The following is an 18,579-nucleotide window of genomic DNA, read 5'->3' as shown; positions in this document are numbered from 1 at the left end:
AAAACATGTTTGAAACAGACGCACAGACATAGAAAACAAATTTATGGTTGCCAAAGGGGGAAAGGTTAGCGCGGGGGAGGGATAAATTAGGAGTTTGGAATTAACAGAGACACACTAATATATCTAAAATAGATAAACAACAAGGACCTACTGTATAGCACAGGGAACTATATTCAGTATCTTGTAATAATCTATAATAGAAAAGAATCTGAAAAAGACTAGGTATATGTATATGTATAACTGAATCACTTTGCTGTACACCTGAAACTAACACAACATTGTAAATCAACTGTACTTCAATAAAAAAAGAAAAAATTAATAAAAAATTAAACAATTTCAGTCAAAAAAAAAGGGGGTTAAACATAGACTTACCATATGACCTAGCAATTCCACTCCTAGCTATCTCCCCCAAGAGAACTGAGAACATATGTCCACAGGAAAATTTGTATGTACCAGCATTATTCAAAATAACCAATAAGTGGAAACAACCCAAATGTCCATCTACAAATGAATGGATAAACAAAATGTGGTACATTATTGGAACATTATTTAGCAATAAAAAGAAATGAAGACTGATGTATGCTATAGCATGGATGAACCTCCAAAACATTATCGTAAGTGATAGAAGTCAGATGCAAAAGACCACATATTATATGATCCCATTTACCATTTATGAATTATTGCAGAGCAAAAAAATAATCAGAAAATCCCATCCTCTGGAGGTTAATGTCACTTCTGAATATGCTTGATTTTTTTTTTTCTTTCTCAAATTTTATCTTTAGGAACTGCTTTAACTCTTTATTGTTCTTTTTTAATTTTTATTTTTTAGGTCCCTGGTTTGATATGTACTTAACTGCCCGAGACCCCATTGTCCTGAACTTTAATCCATTTATGTCATTCAACCCTGACCCAAAGTCCGAGTACAACGACCAGCTCACCCGGGCAACCAACATGACTGTCTCTGCCGTCCGGTTTCTGAAGACACTTCGGGCTGACCTTTTGGAACCAGAAGTGTTCCACTTGAACCCTGCCAAAAGTGACACTGATACCTTCAAGAGACTCATACGCTTTGTGCCTTCCTCTCTGTCCTGGTATGGCGCCTACTTGGTCAATGCATATCCCCTGGATATGTCCCAGTATTTTCGGCTTTTCAATTCCACTCGTTTACCCAAACCCAGTCGAGATGAACTCTTCACTGATGACAAGGCCAGACACCTCCTGGTCCTAAGAAAAGGACATTTCTATGTCTTTGATGTCCTGGATCAAGATGGGAACATTGTGAGCGCCTCAGAAATCCAGGCTCATCTGAAGTACATTCTCTCAGACAATAGCCTGGCCCCCGAGTTTCCACTGTCATATCTGACCAGTGAGAACCGGGACATCTGGGCAGAGCTCAGACAGAAGCTGGTGAGTGGTGGCAATGAGGAGGCCCTGAGGAAAGTGGACTCTGCTGTATTCTGTCTCTGCCTAGATGACTTCCCCATTAAGGACCTTGTCCACTTGTCCCACAACATGCTGCACGGTGACGGCACAAACCGCTGGTTTGATAAATCCTTTAACCTCATTATAGCCAAGGATGGCACTGCTGCTGTCCACTTTGAGCATGCTTGGGGCGATGGTGTTGCAGTGCTCAGGTTTTTTAATGAAGTGTTTAAAGACAGCACTCAGGCCCCTGCTGTCACTCCACGGAGCCAGCCAGCTAACACTGACTCTTCTGTCGCCGTACAGAAACTCAACTTCAAGCTGAACGATGCTTTAAAGACTGGCATTAGCGCTGCTAAGGAAAAATTTGATGCCACCATGAAAACCCTCACCATTGACTACATCCAGTTTCAGAGAGGAGGCAAAGAATTCCTGAAGAAGCAGAAGCTGAGCCCTGACTCAGTGGCTCAGCTGGGCTTCCAGATGGCCTTCCTGCAGCAGTACGGGCAGACAGTGGCCACCTATGAGTCCTGTAGCACTGCAGCGTTCAAGCACGGCCGCACCGAGACCATCCGCCCGGCCTCCATCTTCACAAAGAGGTGCTCTGAGGCCTTTGTCAGGGAGCCCTCCAAGCACAGCGCTGGAGAGCTTCAGCAGATGATGGCCAAGTGCTCCACGTACCACAACCAGCTGACCAAGGAAGCAGCGATGGGTGAGACAGGGTTTGGGGAGCATGCCCTTAGGTCTTGTTGCCCTCAGCACTGGGGTAAGCCTCAGCACTATTCTACCCCACATCTGATTTCCACCTCTTCACTAGGTTTAATCCACCTGCCAACTGATTATTATTTTTTTCTACCTTAGCAGTCCAAACAGCCAGACTAGCCATTAGGGTTCAGAATATTCTCTCCTCCTAAGCAAGGATGGGGAAATGCATCTAACTTCGTCCTCATTTAAGGTCACTTTCATCCGTGTTACATACTGTCTTCCTATTATTTATTGGTCATCAGACTCACTTTTGACAACGTATTTCTAAGCCCACGGCCCCTCTTACTTCACTTCAGTTGAAGTGTATTGGCTGCCTGTAAATAGGCCATCTCAGAAGCTCTTCCCAACCTAAGTGTCATCCTTCTTTGCCTCTTCATAGTAAAATTCGAGACCTAGAAAGGACCTGGAGGATCACACAGTCCAGTCCTTTCATGTAGCCAAAGTCCTGGAACTGAAAGGGACCTCCAAGACATTCTAGTCTCATCCTTCTCTATTTTATAAGTATGAAACTGAGACCACTGGCTCAGGGTCACACGGCAAATTAGCAGGAAAGCGGAGATTAGAACCCTGGTCAAATACCCCTTCCATTTTGTTCCACTGACTCAATCTTGTCTTTTACACTTGATTTGGACTTTGGCTTTTACCTTAGTTTTTGAGTCCATAGTGTGCTCTCCACGTACTTTTCTTGACTGTTTGACTAAACTGATTCAATTTCAAAATTTTAAAAATCATGTTCATTTTAGGCTGATTTTTAGCTCAGCTGTTCACAGCTTTTTTAAAAGGAATATTCTAGAATAAACTCCAGAGGTTAGCAAGCTGGAGGTGTGCATGCAGAGATAAACAAACCCTTCTTCCACTCTCAAGGATGCAGTGAAGGTATTGCTACCATGGGTGGGAGGTTTTACCAAGTGAGGTCCCTTTCAGTTCTGAGATTCTGAGACTCTGGTTTTCCATTTTGTCTCTGACAGGCCAGGGCTTTGATCGACACTTGTTTGCTCTGCGGTACCTGGGAGCAGCCAAAGGGATTGACCTGCCCGAGCTATACCTTGACCCTGCATATAGGCAGATAAACCACAACATCCTGTCCACGAGCACGTTGAGCAGCCCAGCAGTGAACATCGGCGGCTTTGCCCCCGTGGTCCCTGATGGTTTTGGCATTGCGTATGCTGTTCATGACAACTGGATAGGCTGCAACGTCTCTGCCTACCAAGGCCGCAATGCCCATGAGTTTCTCCAGTGTGTGGAGAAGGCCTTAGAAAGCATGTTTGATGCCTTAGAAGGCAAAGCCATCAAATCTTAACTTCTGGGTGGATGAAAAGCCTCTACTGCTTCATCAACATGAAAATTGGGGCCTCTGTAGCCGGTATGCACTGTTCTGTGACTAACGAAACTAATTGTGAGGTGCCTGAGCACCAGTGCTATAAGGTTTGAGCTTTAAAACCGTGGTTTTAAAGCTAAACATGTAATTTCCAAGTGGGACTAGATCACAACTAAAGATAATGTGAGATTTCAATTTTAAGGACATTTGATCAGGAGGTAAGACTTAGAAAATAACTCAGGTGTATTTATTGTTGAAGCAGAAATAAAATGCAATTCATGCTTAGAGGTGGTTCCTCTTAGGTTTTGGGTTTTTTTGTTTTGTTTTTTGTTTTTGTTTTTAATTGTTTAACCTCGTTGCCTAATCTCCACAAAGAACTTTCCAGTAGTAAGTTCAGGTGATAGTAAGTTCATATTGGCTCCTGGCTCTTTGGGTGATGGTAGGAAATGCTCTTTTATCTTTCCCGTAAACTTGCTTCTCTCTCCTGGGATATCCTTTGTTTAAAAACCCTCTTCATTTTTCTAAGGAGTAAACCACTACTGCTCGATTCTGATAGTCCTGCTGCAACAAAGGGTTATACCCATGGATTTAGGGAGTTCTATATCACTGTTCTTCCAGCCAAATGAAGATTAATAACTGGTGTGTATTTATTTTTACCAGTTGAATCTTGTGTGCTAATTGTGGAATAAGGTAGAATTATTGCTCTGTACATTTTGCCCTTGAAACCTTCCATTGAGTGAGCACAGAATTTATTAGAACATTACTGCTCTAACAATTTATTGTTAGAATACTGCTGTAACGTGAAAAGGAAGCATATTCTGTTTTATTTTTGAAAAGGAAGGGATTTTGTTTGTGTTTAATTTTACCTGCGTTTCCAGTGGCTTGCCCAGCAAGTTACTAGACAGCTGGGTTGAATTCTGGTATGAGCCAGTCACAAAGCTCTTCCAATGCATTATCTCATTTAATCCTCCTTACAGTTCATGTAAACACTCCTGCATGTCTTCTTAGCCGACCCTGTCCATCCTTTGCTCATTAACCATTTAGCGAATACCCAACAGGTCCCAGGTCCTCCACATTCCATGGTTTGATCAGAGAGAGGCATTTGTGGCTGCCAATGCACATCAGCATATGCTGCTCTCATTCAGGAACCATGATCAGGAACACCTGAACTCTGGTATCTTGGTTCCACCACGTCCTCACTTTATGACTAGAGGCAAGTTCTTTTGCCTTTCTGGTCTGTGAGTTCCTTTGTAAAATGGGGATAATTCCTATAGCATGGGGATGTCATGAGAATTAGCTGTAACGATATAGGTAAAGCACCTGGCATACAGCTGAAGCTGAGCCTGTGCTCTCTTGTTCTGTGATGTCTTGCTGCCGCTGTTCCATTCCTTATTGAAGTGCTGACCCCTCTTGGATAGCAAGTTCCCCATAGCAGGAGCTCTTAAGACCGAAGCCTCAGTTGAAGCTTGGTGGAAAAGTATATTTCATGCTTATGTTCAGGTGGATGTACCCTTGGGCAGTACATCTTGGGTGCGAGCAGTCCCTTAAGGGGAACTGCCGGCCTGTCCCAGTGTTCGGCATTCCTATTTACAACTTCCTCCACCCCTCCTTCTGATCTTGGATTCATGCTATGAAGGGTTCTATGAGGTAGCTAGGATGGCAAAAACAGTTATTAAGTCTCAATCCAGTTGGAGCTCACACACAGGTCTTGCACATTTGTACAGAACTCAACTATTTGTAAAGCATCAGCCGATTTGATCCCCTCAGCTCTGAAATAGACAGAAGTTATCCCCATTTTCCATACAAAAGATGGACAGGTTGGGGGAGCTTGATAACATGCAGGATTAGGACCAACTCTCTTGATTCCTTGTCCAGTGCTTTTTTTCCTGTATTTGTTTGTCTAGGCTTCCGGTAATTAGATCTTAAATTAGCTGGCCTCCCAACTCAGGAGGATGAGTTTTGTTAAATTAATACCTGTTGCTCCTGACCCTAAAGCAGCTCCCACGTGGAGTTTCCCATGGTGCTTTGGGAAGCCAGCAAGCTCTGTCCAGGTGGCTCTTTTCCATGACTCCTGAACAAGTATGGCACATCTCCAGATCCACAGTCACACCAGCCTCTCTGGAAGTTATCTGCTACTCTTTGAGGTGCCTCCAGGATCCATGTTCCAGAACATGTCAGTACTTATCTTCTTTTTATTGCTGAATACTATTCCAGTATATAGATGGATCACATTTTATTTATTCATTGATCAGTTGATAGTCATCTGGGTTTTTTCCACTTTTTAGCTATTATGAATAATGCTGCTATGAACATTTGTGTATAAGTCTTTGTGTTGACATATGTTTTCATTTCTCTGGGGTATTTACGTAGGAGTGGAATTGCCGGGTCATGTAGTAACTCTATGTTTAATCATTTAAGAAACTGCCAGGATATTCTCCAAAGCGGTTGCACCATTTTACATTCCCACCAGCAGAGTGTGAATGTTCCAGCTTCTCCACATCCTCACCAACACTTGTTTTCATCTATTTGGATTATAGCCATTCTGGTGAGTGTGAAGTGGTATCTCATTGTGGGTTTTATTAGCTTATGTTTTAAATTAGACCACCTCGAACATATTTTCCAAATCTAGTGACACCTATCCAATTATCTTCATGTGACAGAATAACTGACAAAAAAGGAATGGGAGCCAGGATTGGAGGAGGTAGACATGAGACAGTGGGGTAGGTGCTGGAAGGGAGAGAGTTTAGGGTGTTTCAGGAGACACAACTGGGGCTTGATAAACAAAGAGATGAAGGGAGCCTCCAGCAGAGAATAGAGCTCGGGGGACTGCTTGAGCGGAATTGGTTACAAGTATATCTTCTTTCTGGGAGTCTTCCATTGTAAAGAAGACAGGGCCACTGAATAAGCAGAATCACATTTGGTATTTATAATATTAAGTGGAAAACAGTTAAATATAATCTTAATGCTGCTAGGATTATAGCCATATAAAAACATGTCTGTGTGTAGATAGGCCCTGAAAGAGAACAGGGGAAAATAAACACACTTCTGTTAGGGAGCTATGATGGTGGGGTTTAAGAAAATGTTTATTTCTTTTTCTTTTTTCCTTTATTGATATCATACTGTTTGTGCAATACCAAATTGTTAGGCAGGAACAAAAAAAAATTCACGTTAGCAGCCCCTCACTTCCTTACCAGCCCTCCTCATGCCTCATGCTTCAGCCACACTAAGCCTCGCATTGGTCTCAGACATGTCTGAGCTTTACTGTGACGCTGTACCTTGCAAATGCCATCCTCCATCCTCAGAATGCCCTTGGCTCCAGCACATCCTCTGCCAAATTAGTCCTTGTTCTTTTTAGCCCAGCTCAAATGTCCCCTCCCATGAAGCCACGCTCATGGGGTCTCCCCGGAAGAATGGGTCATCCCTTCCTCCATCCTCTGCTACTCCCAGCTTTGGCTTCTGTTTTGGCCAGCGAGGGGCCTGACACATAATGTGTTATTGCTGGAGACTGCGTTGTTCCCTCCCGGCACCCGCATCTTTGCAAGGTGACTTTGTAGCGCCTCCTGTCAAGAGGCGGAGCCTATTTCTCCCCTCCTAACTGGCCCTCCTCCTGCCTCTAGACTCCACTCATTCCCTCCAGTCCATTCTCCTCACTGTAGCCAGTGATTTTTTTCATGTACAAGTCTGATCATATCCCTGCTTAAAATTCCTCAGTGGTTTTCCATTAACTTGGAAAACAGTCCATACTCCTCAGTGTGACAGTTGTGGCCTTGATGGAGCTGGCCCTGCTCATCTTGTCAGCCCCACCTCTCTTAACAGCTTACCCTGAGGAAGTTGCCTCTGCTTGGAGCATAAGCCCCTCTCCACCCTTTCAGCTATCTTCTGCTCAACCTTCAGGTTTCAGATAGACTGCACCTCCTCTCACCCCACCCCTCTGAGACTGAGTTAGTTGGTGCCCCTCCTGTGTATGCCCAGAGCATCCTGACAATCTAACCTTTATCGCAGTGCTTTTCAGTTTCTGCAACTGTCTCCATTACTAGATTGCTTTGCTGTACAATACGTCCTTGTAGCTTATTTTATACATACTAGTTTGTACATCTTAATCCCCTACCCCTATCTTGTCCCTCCCCCTTTCCCTCTCCCCACTGTTAACCACTTAGTTTGTTTTCTATATCTGTGAATCTGTTTCTTGTTACATTCACTAGTTTGTTTTATTTTTTAAATTCCTCGTATAAGTGATATCATACTGTACTTGTCTTTCTCTGACTTACTTCACTAAGCACAATACCCAAGTCCATCCATGTTGTTGCAAACGGCAAAATTTCATTTTTTTCCTTGTTCTTTTTTGTGTGTGTATCTGTTATAGATTTTTGGTTTGTGGTTACCATGAGGTTTATACATAGTAATCTTTATGTATACGTGATTGTTTTTAGTTGCTGATCTCTTAATTTCAAATGAATTTTAACACCCCTGCATTTGTACTCTCCTCCTATCACGATGACTGTCTTTGACATCATATTTTACATCTAATTGTTTTGTGTATCCCTTAACTACTTATTGTGGATATGGATGATTTTACCACTTTTTTCTTTTAACCTTCCTACTGGCTTTGTGTGTGAATGATTTCCTACCTTTATAGTATATTTGCCTTTACTGGTGAGGTTTTTCCTTTCGTAATTTTCATGTTTCTGTTTATGGCCTTCTCTTTTTCACTTAGAGTTCCTATAACATTTCTTGTAAAGCTGGTTTGGTGGTTCTGAACTTTTGCTTTTGATCTCTCCATAAAATCTGAATGAGAGCCTTGCTGGGTACAGCATTCTTGGTTGCAGGATTTTTCCCTTTCATCACTTTAAATGTATCATGTCGCTCCCTTCTGGCTTGCAGAGTTTCTGCTGAAAAGTCAGCTGATAGACTTATGGGAATTCCCATGTATGTTATTCCTTTCTTTTTGCTTTCCCCTTTCTGCTTTTAATAGTCTCTCTTTATCTTTAATTTTTGCCATTTTAATTACAGTGTGTCTTGGTATGTTCCTCTTTGGGTTAATCCTGTATGGGACTCTCTGCTTCCTGGACTTGGATGACTGTTTCCTTTCCCAGATTAGGGAAGTTTTCAGCTATTATCTCTTCAAATGTGTTCTCCCCCCCCTTTCTCTCTGTCTTCTCCTTCTGGGACTCCTATAATGTGAATGTTAGTATGCTTGATGTTGTCCCAGAGGTCTCTTAAAACTGTCCTCATTTCTTTTCATTCTGTTTTCTTTTTTCTGTTTAGCATCAGTGATTTCCACTACCCTGTCTTCCAGCTCACTGATCTGTTCCTCTGTATCATTTGGTCTACTTTTGATTCCCCTTGGTGTATGTTTCATTTCAGTTATTGTATTTTTCATCTCTGTTTGGATCTTTATATTTTCTAACTCTTTGTTAAAAAATTCTAACTTTTGCTCTGTGCATCCATTCTTCTCCCGAGTTCTTTGATCATATTTATGATGACTATCCTGAACTCTTTCTTGGGTAGATTGGCTCTCTGCACTTCACTTAGTTCTTCTTCTTAGCTTTTACCTTGGTCCTTCATCTGGAACATGTTCTTCTGTTGCCTTACTTTGCTTAAATTGCTGTTTGTATTTTTATGTATCGTGTAGGTTTGTTGTTTCCTGACCTTGGAGAAGTGGCCTTCTGTAGACGTCCTATGTGTCCCAATACCCCACTCCCCTCTTGTCCCCAAGCTATATGCTCTAGGGTTTCCCCTCATGAGGGCTGCATGGGTCTTTCTGTTTGGCAGGCTATGTGGGCAGTCTGGTAGGCTTGGGTAGCCCCCAGTCCAGTTGGTTGCCAGGCCCTGCCTTACGCAGAGGCTGCTGGCTCTTGGTTGGCAGGGCTGTCACGAGGCAGCTGACTGCACAACCCTAGGCGGCCCTGGGGCTAGTACTGGCTCACTAGTGGGTGGAGCCATGATCCAGAAGACTCCAGGATTGTAGTCTGCCCACTGGTGGGCAAAGCCAGATCCTGAGGTTAGTGTCAGACTACTGGCAGGCAGAGCTGGGTTCTGGAGTATGGTTGCAGGGCCCCAGGATCCCAGAGCTGGTGTCGTATCACTTCGGGGGTGGGGGAAGGGAGATTCCTGACATGGGTGGAGTGTGGGGTGTCCCAAAGCTTTGTTGGCCTGCTAGTGGGCAGGGTCAGGGCCCAGCTGGTCCCAGGGCAGCCTGCTGTGGGCCGACTGGGTCAGCAGGCTGTGGGATTGCAGATTTCTTGCCTCTGGTATCTGTCCTCTTGTGGGTGAGGCTGGTCCGAAGGTTAGAGCAGACTTCATGGAGGGCAGGGTTGGGGCCCAGGGGGTTCTGGGACTGGTGCCTACCCACTGGTGGGTGAAGCTGGGCCCTGGGCCCTCTGGTGGGCAGGGCAGTGTCCAGAGGTGGCTCTGGGCTCGTGAGGTCTTTAGCTTGTGTGCTGACTCAGTTAGTTGCTTGGCTCGAGGCGTCCCAGCCCCGGTGCCTAGAGGCTGTTGTATGGGGCCAGGTCTTGGTGCTAATGAGCCAGAGGACGGGATCCACAGTGGTGCCCACCAGCGCCAGGGTCCATGTGGTAGAAGCAGCTCCCAAGAATGGCTACCACCAGTGTCTATGTCCCCAGGGGAGCCACAGTCGCCCCCCGCCCCCACCCTGAAGACTCTCCAAGACCAGCAGGTAGGTCTGGCCCAGGCTCCTATCAAATTAGTGCTTTTGCCCTGGGTCCCAGAGCATGTGAGGTTTTGTATGCACTTTAAGTTTCTTCTTTCCTGTTTTGTGGGACTCCTGAAACCAAGCCCCTCTGGCCTTCAAGGCCAATTGCTCTGTGGGCTCTTCTTCCCAGTACAGGAACTCCTGTGGGAAGATCCTCTGCAATATAATTACCCTCATTTGTGGGTCATCCAGCTGGGGGTACGGGACTTGACTGTATCATAAGCCCGTCTCTCCTGCCCATCTCATGTGGTTCCTTTTTTATATCTTTAGTTGTAGATCTTTTCCAGGAGGTTCCCATATTTTTCATTGATGGTTGTTCTACAAACAGTTGTGATCTTTGTGTGCTCGTGAGAGGAGGTGAGCTAAGGGTCTTTCTACTCCTGCCATTTTGACCAATTGACTGGTCATGAACATATATGATTGATAGATTTAATTCCCAGTTACCTTTGGGGGTTGTATTTTTTTGGTTGCTGTTCCTATTGTAAATGGTATTTTCTCTTGAATTGTGTTTTACATGTTGCCAGTGTACTGAAATGCATTTGATTTCTGTATAGTGATCTTAAATCCAGCACCTGATAATGCTTTTGGATTCGCTAAGTGGAAAATCAAAATCTGTGAAAAGTGAGTTATTTCTTCCTTTTTAGTCCTTGCACCTTACTTTCTTTTCAGTCTAAGTGCTGCGGCGGGGGCGGTGTAGGGACAATGATGAATAGAGTGATCCAGGATATCCTCATCTCACCCCAATCGTGAATGCAATACTTCAAACAAACATTTCATTTGCTCTGGGTTTCCTGTAGATATCCTTTGTGAGGTAAGGGTAGTTCCTTTCTGTTCCTAGTTTGCTAAGCGTTTCTATGGTTTGTTGCTGAATTTTACCAAATACTTTTTCTGCATCTATTGACATAATCTGTTTTCCATCTGTTACTGATTATTTGGGTTCCTCTACTCCCTACAAGATGAGAAAATACAATATAAAGAAAACCTTGAGATCCTTTTAGTGCTTGTCTTTATAACACATACTGGCTAGTATGGAGACTAAAACCCAGAAAGCCTGTTTATCCAGCCTGACGCTCCCTTGTTTGCTTTCAGGCCAGGCAATGGACCGTTCTAGTCGGTGAGGGCTCGTGGAGCTGCTGGCCGAAGGAGGCCAAAGAAGCCCTGTTCTGTCAGGTGCAGAAAGCACAGGCCCGGGGACCGGGAACATGGGGGAACCTAGAGGACACGTGACAGCTGCCAGACTGGAGAGGGGACAGGGCAGGCATCTCTTCCCCACCCTTGGACATGGCCAGCTTTACCTGCCTCTGAGGATCCCCTTCCTAGAGCTCCACAACCAGCCTTGGAGTGGGCAGACCCTTTCCCAGAGGGCCACTCAGTAAATGAAGGTAGTAATTCTTACTTCCAAAGAATTCCAGGCTCCAGCAGAACACTGGAGAGGAGTAAGGTCTCTCGTGACAGGTTTTCCGAATGGTGGAGTCACCGGTATGAAGACGTGAGCTTGCCCTCATGACTTAACTGTGCAATGAACAACTCTATCCACTGTAGGAGGATCTTTAGACTCAGGGAACCAGGCCCACGAGACACAGAGGCCGGGACTGTTGTCTTCACACCTCCACAGGGCTGTCCAGGGGCAGAACACAGAAGTGTGACCACAAAGGGGACAAACCAGGACCATCAGGAGGAGCTAAAGGAAGCATAGAGGCTGACTCAGCATAAGGAAGAACTTTCATAGGGATTCCCTTGGTGGGAGGGATTGCCCCATCACAGCAAGTGAGCAAAGACCTGGTGACCATCTGGCAGGGATTGTAGAGAGAAGATTCATGCCAGGATGGAACTGCTGACCTCCAAAGTCCCTTCTGGCCCTGGAATATGCAGTGACACCAGTGAACAGAGTTGCCTGGGTTTACCCAAGAGCCAAGGTGGTCAATGTGACGTTTTGGCTCAGGACTACTGGGCTCATGACATCATTCCGCAGGCTCCGCTGCCCTCTGTACCAATGAGTTTGACACCTCTGGTCCCCTGGGGTGGCCTGTGCACTCCCCAAGAGCTTGAGAGCCCTTAGGAGCTCTGTGCTCCTATTTTGCAAATTGGATCAGGCTAAGATTCTGTACTGTGGGAAGGTGCCAAGAAGCCATCAAAGCCCTCCAACATGAAGGGGAGTGGAGGGAGGAGAGCGGCTGTTCATCCACCAGTGTAGCACAAACAGGGGCTTTATTGGTGGGGCTCGGGAAGCTGTGACAGCCCAGCACGCAGGCTGTGAGGGCCTGGACAGCTGCCAGGTGACGAGACATGAGGGGACCAGCCTCTGCACTGTGCTGCTTGGGGCACGTTGTCCCTTTTCAGTTCTTAGAGGTAAGTGTGCAGGAAGAGGGTTCAGGACTTCACAAACTGGTGGGTGACCTCGTAAATCCCCACAGACTCCTGAGCCTTTTCGTCATAGTCAGTCCAGTCCTGGGGGAAAAAATGGCAGTGTTAGCCTCACAAGGCAGCCTGGGACAGCATGGGGAGTGGAGGACTAGGCCTTAAAAGGGCCAGCTCAGGCTCCGGCTCAGATCTTCAGGAACATGTCAGACCCAGGACAGAGCCACACTGCTCAGGCCTGAATTCCTACTCTTCTAGCTTCGTGATTTTGGGCAAGTCACTAACTTCTCTGAGCCTTGGTTCTGTCCTCTATTAAAAAAAAAGAGGACAGCAATAGATTTTACACTGAATGTTGAAAGAATCAAGAGTTAACACATGTAAAAGTATTTAGCCTAGGGCCAGGCACATATGAGAGCTCAGTAAATCCAGTTGCTGTTATTAGGTGCTATGCAAACTGAATGTTTTTGTCCTTCCTTCCTCTGAGGCCTGACCACAAGCCTTCCTTATCTGCAAGGCAGTAACACGTCCAGTTGATTCTTGGTATTCACAGTAGTTACGTTCTACAAAGTCCCCACAAACACTGTATTAGTGAATACTGAATCACTGCTGCCAGGGGAAATACAGGGTTAGGTTCCTGGGAGCATCTGATTCTGTTTAAAAACACCTTATTTAACATATATATATATATATATATATATATATATATATGTATACACACACACACATAGCTGATTCACTAATACTCAACTCACAGCCAACAGTGCTGTATCTCACACCTGAACAAGCTTGTCTAACACGTATCTGCTCTGTAAGGCACACCCAGCTTTCCTGCGTGTGAACACTAGGCAGCGCTTCACCACTACACTTGGGGCTATCGTAAACGCCAAAATCACCAACAAAAAGCACGAAAGTGTGGAGTCGGCTTCCCACTGAAGAGCCTTGTTCACCAAAAGGGTTATTCCCACCAGGTGCCCTAGAGCTCCCCGCAAGGCCCCCAAGTCCAGTACCTTTTCCTGCAGATTAATGTCACTGAAGACTGTCCTGGATTCCACACCTTCAGCAGCAAACCCGGCCTGCAGGTGACAGGAAGGCAGCAGTTAATCTAGGGGAAAGGAGGCACTGGTCTGGCCTGTGGGGCCTGGTCAGGGAACTGGCCTTTCTCACAACACCTTTGGCATGGGAAGACAGAAATACAGTGTGGGCTACTCTTCTGGAATAACTACTGAGCTTCCATGCCCTGGCAGCTGCCCTGGGACTAGAGTGGTTTCTCCAAATTAGAGCCCTGGCCCAGAAGGCAGGAGGTGTAGGGTAAACCCTTCCATTACCCTTAATTTTCTGAAACACGCTGGGCGTGTCACTTCCCTCTCTGGACCTCAGTTTTCTTACTTATGAAACGGGGATGACAATACTCCCTCTTCTGCCTACCTCACAGGGTTGTGAGGGGAAAATGCTACACAAATAAAGTGGCCTGAGCACTGGCTCTGGAGTCGGATAGATGTGGGTTCAAATTACAGCTCCGTTGCTTACTAACTGCGTCACCCTTGGCAAGTGGCAAAATCTCTGAAGTTCTTTTCTCATCTGAAAAATAGGATGTATAACTTCACAGGGTTACTGTGAGGATTAAATGAGGTAACATTAAAAGTGACAAGCCTGGTGCCCAACATATATTAGATGCTTAATAAATAACAATTGTTATTCTTAGAAATGAGAATTCCTAGTCCACAGTCTCTGTAGGAAGCACAGTTCTGCTGTCACTTCCTATACGCCCTCCCCAAAGATACAGGTTCCCCAGGAAGACATGCACCTGGGGCTGGAAATCGACTGGTTCAAGTCCTCGGCACTCAAACTCCACTATCGTCTTGAACTTCTCGTTGTCTTCGGCCTAGAAAGGAAGTGTGTTGAGGAGGTAGGTCCAACTGTGCCCTCAGGATGACTCCACAGCCCCTGAGAGCCCAGAATGGGACTCAGGGGCAACTCATTCCGTTCTGGAAGAAGGCTGCCTTGACACCTGCTTGCCACAAGACCTTCTTGGATGTGGACTCTGGGGTCAGGGTGCCTAGATGTGAGCTCAGACACAGTTCTGCCTCTCTTCTCCTCTGGGCCTAAGATTGTCAGCTGGAGCTGAGGAAACCACTACAGGTTTATTGTGAGAACCTGAACTAGGTGTAAAGTGCCCAGTATAGGACCCGACACTATGCTCAATGAATGGTAGATAAAATTATCAAAATAAAAACTATGAAGAAAATGTTAAGCTATAAGGTTTCCAGGTCATCCAAAAGGCCCCAGTACACTTCGCTGTGGCCTTTTGCTAACAATCCGCCATGCTGTCAACGCAGGGGCTGACTTAAAGCCTTTGAAGTGGAATATGCATGTGGAGGAGGCACACTGAGGGGGGTGGTACAGCCACGAAATTCATGCCTCCCTGACCCCTGGGCCCACAGACCCCAAGGACACACCCACACATTCATTCTCATTCTGTCATTTACTGTAGAAATGCTTCCTGCACACCAACCATGTGCCTGGCCCTGGATTGGTTTTTGTTTGCTGGTCTGTCTCTTCCAATAGATTATGATTTACTTGAGGGCAAGTCCTTATGTGATTTTTCCCTTTAACTTCAGGACAAAGCTGAGAATTTAGCATAAATCAGACATTTTTCAAAAATACCAAATAAGGAATGGATGAAGACAAGTAACTGCCCTTCTTTAAAGACACAGACCCAAAGCATACACTCCCTCCCTCACCTTTGGACTAATCTGTTAATGCAGTAACGTATAAATACCTAATAAAATCAAATATCAAGGATGGATGCACTGTCTCACCCATGGATTCAGAGAAGGCTCACTAGCCCTCCAAGATGTAGACAAGGCAAGTGTTCCCAGTGATGGAAACTGAGTGGCCAGGTTGGGTCAGAGGTCCCCTAAGTTCCCACAGCCCAACACTTATAAGAAGGCAGTACAATAGCCTAGTTATGAGTCTTTTTCCTACCGAGCACTCAGTCAGGGTAAGGTGAATAAATGACTGACAGTGAATGAATGAACAAGTAAGCACATGAAGTCAATCAGTTCCATGGTGGGTCACTCTGGTGCAGATATAACTCTAGAACCCAGGCCTCCTAGTTCCCAGCTGGGATCTAATCCCACCATGCCTGCCACTGCAGCAGGAAACTTACATTGTAAGGTTTGATGGTGCCGCTCAAAATCTCTGAAATGTAAAAGAGAAGACAAAGTCGATTTGAGTCCATATCCCGGCCCCACCCAGGTACCCAGGTGTGGCTCTGGGCAAGAGTCTACGGCAGAAGCTTGGATACCTCTGGCCTGGGTCCACCCACTGCTAACATGAGCATGCTTTCGGTCTGGTACCACAAAGCCGTGGGCCAGCGTGGCAGAGGTCAGTATCCATGGCCTACCTACCAATGGAGTTTTCCCTTGAACACAGCTTGCACTTCTGGACCATGGAGGCACTGCCACGGCCTCCCTTCAGTGCCACGTTGTCCTGGCAAGCAGTAAACAGAACCTCTAGTCACATATCAGTCAGATGTAAGGGTCCCCAGGAGACCCAGTCCTACCACTTATTATCAATTAATGTTATAACAATATTTAAATACACACCATCTATATCTACCAAGACCCAGACAGGGTGAGCAACTTGCTAGGACAAGAATCCTGGGAAGGCTTCTTGAGACTGAGGAAAGGACTCCCCCTTGATTTTGAACTCTGCCTCACATCCCAAAGCCCATTGTTCCCAGTTGATCACACTCTGCCTGCCCTCCCAAACCACAAAAAGTGGGGTCCAAAGACTGGGGAGGTGAGGGCCACAAATCCCTGCCCAGAGGCCTATGTGTGTCTGTATATGGGTATAGTGGTGGGGGGAGCAGTTACCATCAGCCGAATGTACTGCCACTTCTCTGAAATCTCACCACAGTTGCCACATTTCATCTTGGGGAGGGGGAAAAAGAGTATTAGTAAAGAAGTTGGCTCAGCTGGGCAGATGCTGAGGGAAGGGTTAAGAACAGTGTGAGATGGGCAGGGTCATCATCTTGTCAGCAATCTTACCTCATCCTTATGACCAGCCCCACTAAGGACGTAACCAGACTTATCTCTGGGCAAAGTGTTTCTCGTGTTGGCTTGCTCATCCTCCTCTAAGAAGTCCCCAGTCTGGCTAGGGATTCAAGGCTCAAGTAGTACAGAAATGGCTTCAAAGTCCCCCCACCCCCCCGTTGAGTTAGGAGCTTCCTTACAGGCCCTGTAGGTTCCTGGTAAAAGTATTTATCACTCTGTTGCTACTCCTTCTTTGTCTCCTTCTCTAGACTCTGCTTTCTGAAGCCAGGAAACATCAACTCCTCAAATAAACCCTGGCACTCGGGCTTCAAAATATTTGGAAATAAAGGTGGGCAGAAAGCTTCCTGAAAGATAAGGCTTTTGCCAGGTACTGAAGGATTCTGGGATTTAGACTAAAAGGAAAACAGATCAGAAGCTCCGGGATCTGGGAGAGTAAAGGGCCTCAAACTGCTCAGTTAAGAAGAGGACCTCTGTAGACCATCCCACTAGAGTACCAGATTTACCAATACAGGATGGGGAATTAAGAATGGAGCCATGCACAAAATTAAACGATTTCACAGTAAATAAAACCTAATCAACAAAAGAGAAGGTGAAATTATTCTTACTAAATAATCACAAGATCCCTTCAAGTAGCCTTTCGTTTAGTGTTTGTTTACATACCATGAAATACATTACAGAGGAAAAAATTACAAAACATATTTCAAGATACTGCCAATTAAGAATTAACCAGTAGGCTTCCCTGGTGGCACAGTGGTTAAGAATCCTCCTGCCAATGCAGGGGACACTGGTTCGAGCCCTGGTCCAGGAAGATCCCACACGCCGCGGAGCAACTAAGTTCGTGCGCCACAACTACTGAGCCTGCGCTCTAGAGCCCGGGAGCCACAGCTACTGAGCCCACAAGCCTAGAGCCCGTGCTCCACAAGAGAGGCCACCGCAATGAGAAGCCCGCGCACCGCAGCGAAGACCCAACGCAGCCAATAAATAAATAAATAAAATTTTCAAAAAAGAATAAAAAGAATTGACCAATAAACTTAAAAAAGCAAACATAAAATTCTACCCAGAAGAAAAGAGAACATTTAATAAGCATTTCTCATCTAGCCGGAGAGAAAGCTCCCGTTCACCACTGAGATCAGGGTGAGAAACCTTTACGCGGCCCCGGCCCTGGCGCCCCCACCAGAGCCTTACCTTCAGGTACCACCGGAAGTCCTCGCCCACTGGCCGGAGGTTGGTGACATTCTCCAGCGTGGCTTTGAGCTGCAGCGCGATTTTCTGAGAGGAGGAGCAGAAGAAGGAGGGGCGCCAGGGCGACGGCGTCAACAGCGCCCGGGCAGCCCCGCGCCTAGCCCCTGCGCGGCCCCGCCCCTCTCCTCCACTCCCGGCATGAGCTGTGCCTCCCCGCCCCTTCTTAGCGCGAGCTCACTCCCCTCCTTCCCTCCTGGCGCGAGCTCCTGTCTCCCAGGTTCTCGCCACCTCCCGGCCCCTGCCCCGGCGGCGGCTCGCCTCCGCTTACCCCCATAGCGATGCGGCTCAGCCAGCGCTGGCTGCGGCCACTGCTTTCCGGCCCGTCGTAAACGGCGGGCGCCGCTTGCGCACCCTCACTGCGGCTATGGGCGGGGCGCGGAGTCGCGGGGCGGGTCTCAGCGCGCCGGGGCTTCACCCGCACACCTGGCTTTTTCTCCTAGGCAAAGTGATCCTGTGGAGGTAGGCTGAGTCCGCAACTAGCCGGTGCTCGGACCCGCGGAAGGCTGCCTCCAGCAATCGGTAATTCCAGATATTTACTGAACGCCATGCTAGTCTGAGGGATACCGCAGCTAACAAGACAGTCCTGCCCGAAACCTGTGCGGGGTCCGCTTCCTGCCCTTCAGACTCTGCCTTTCCTCACCCAACCTCGCGCTTGGTCCCTGCCTGCCCTTGGAGGCTTCTTAGATCACGTCCGTTCACCCAGC

The 18,579-nt window shown here is 46.5% G+C and overlaps 2 protein-coding genes across 4 annotated transcripts in view; one reads left to right on the top strand and one right to left on the bottom strand.

Annotated features, from left to right (window-relative positions):
• CPT2 (carnitine palmitoyltransferase 2) overlaps window positions 1–3,762 on the top strand; it is a 34,302-nt gene extending 30,540 nt beyond the window's left edge. For all 3 annotated transcript variants that reach the window (XM_061186575.1, XM_061186574.1, XM_061186576.1), the window contains 2 exons: window positions 830–2,134; window positions 3,156–3,762. In XM_061186575.1, coding sequence (XP_061042558.1) covers window positions 830–2,134; window positions 3,156–3,487 — 1,637 coding nt within the window. In that variant the 3' untranslated portion in view covers window positions 3,488–3,762. The remainder of the gene's footprint in view (window positions 1–829; window positions 2,135–3,155) is intronic.
• Window positions 3,763–12,406: 8,644 nt separating this feature from the next.
• Window positions 12,407–18,422, bottom strand: CZIB (CXXC motif containing zinc binding protein). The gene is given in 10 exon segments (XM_061186573.1): window positions 12,407–12,665; window positions 13,583–13,648; window positions 14,380–14,457; window positions 15,745–15,776; window positions 15,986–16,067; window positions 16,454–16,510; window positions 17,819–17,902; window positions 18,144–18,260; window positions 18,263–18,373; window positions 18,375–18,422. Coding segments are annotated over 10 exon segments (753 nt in total). The 3' UTR covers window positions 12,407–12,587.
• Window positions 18,423–18,579: the final 157 nt, after the last annotated feature.

Source organism: Eubalaena glacialis, chromosome 3, assembly GCF_028564815.1.
Source record: "Eubalaena glacialis isolate mEubGla1 chromosome 3, mEubGla1.1.hap2.+ XY, whole genome shotgun sequence".
Taxonomy (NCBI): Eukaryota; Metazoa; Chordata; class Mammalia; order Artiodactyla; family Balaenidae; genus Eubalaena; species Eubalaena glacialis.
Note: the sequence above shows the minus strand (reverse complement) of the source record. Positions and strands in the feature narration are given on the sequence as shown.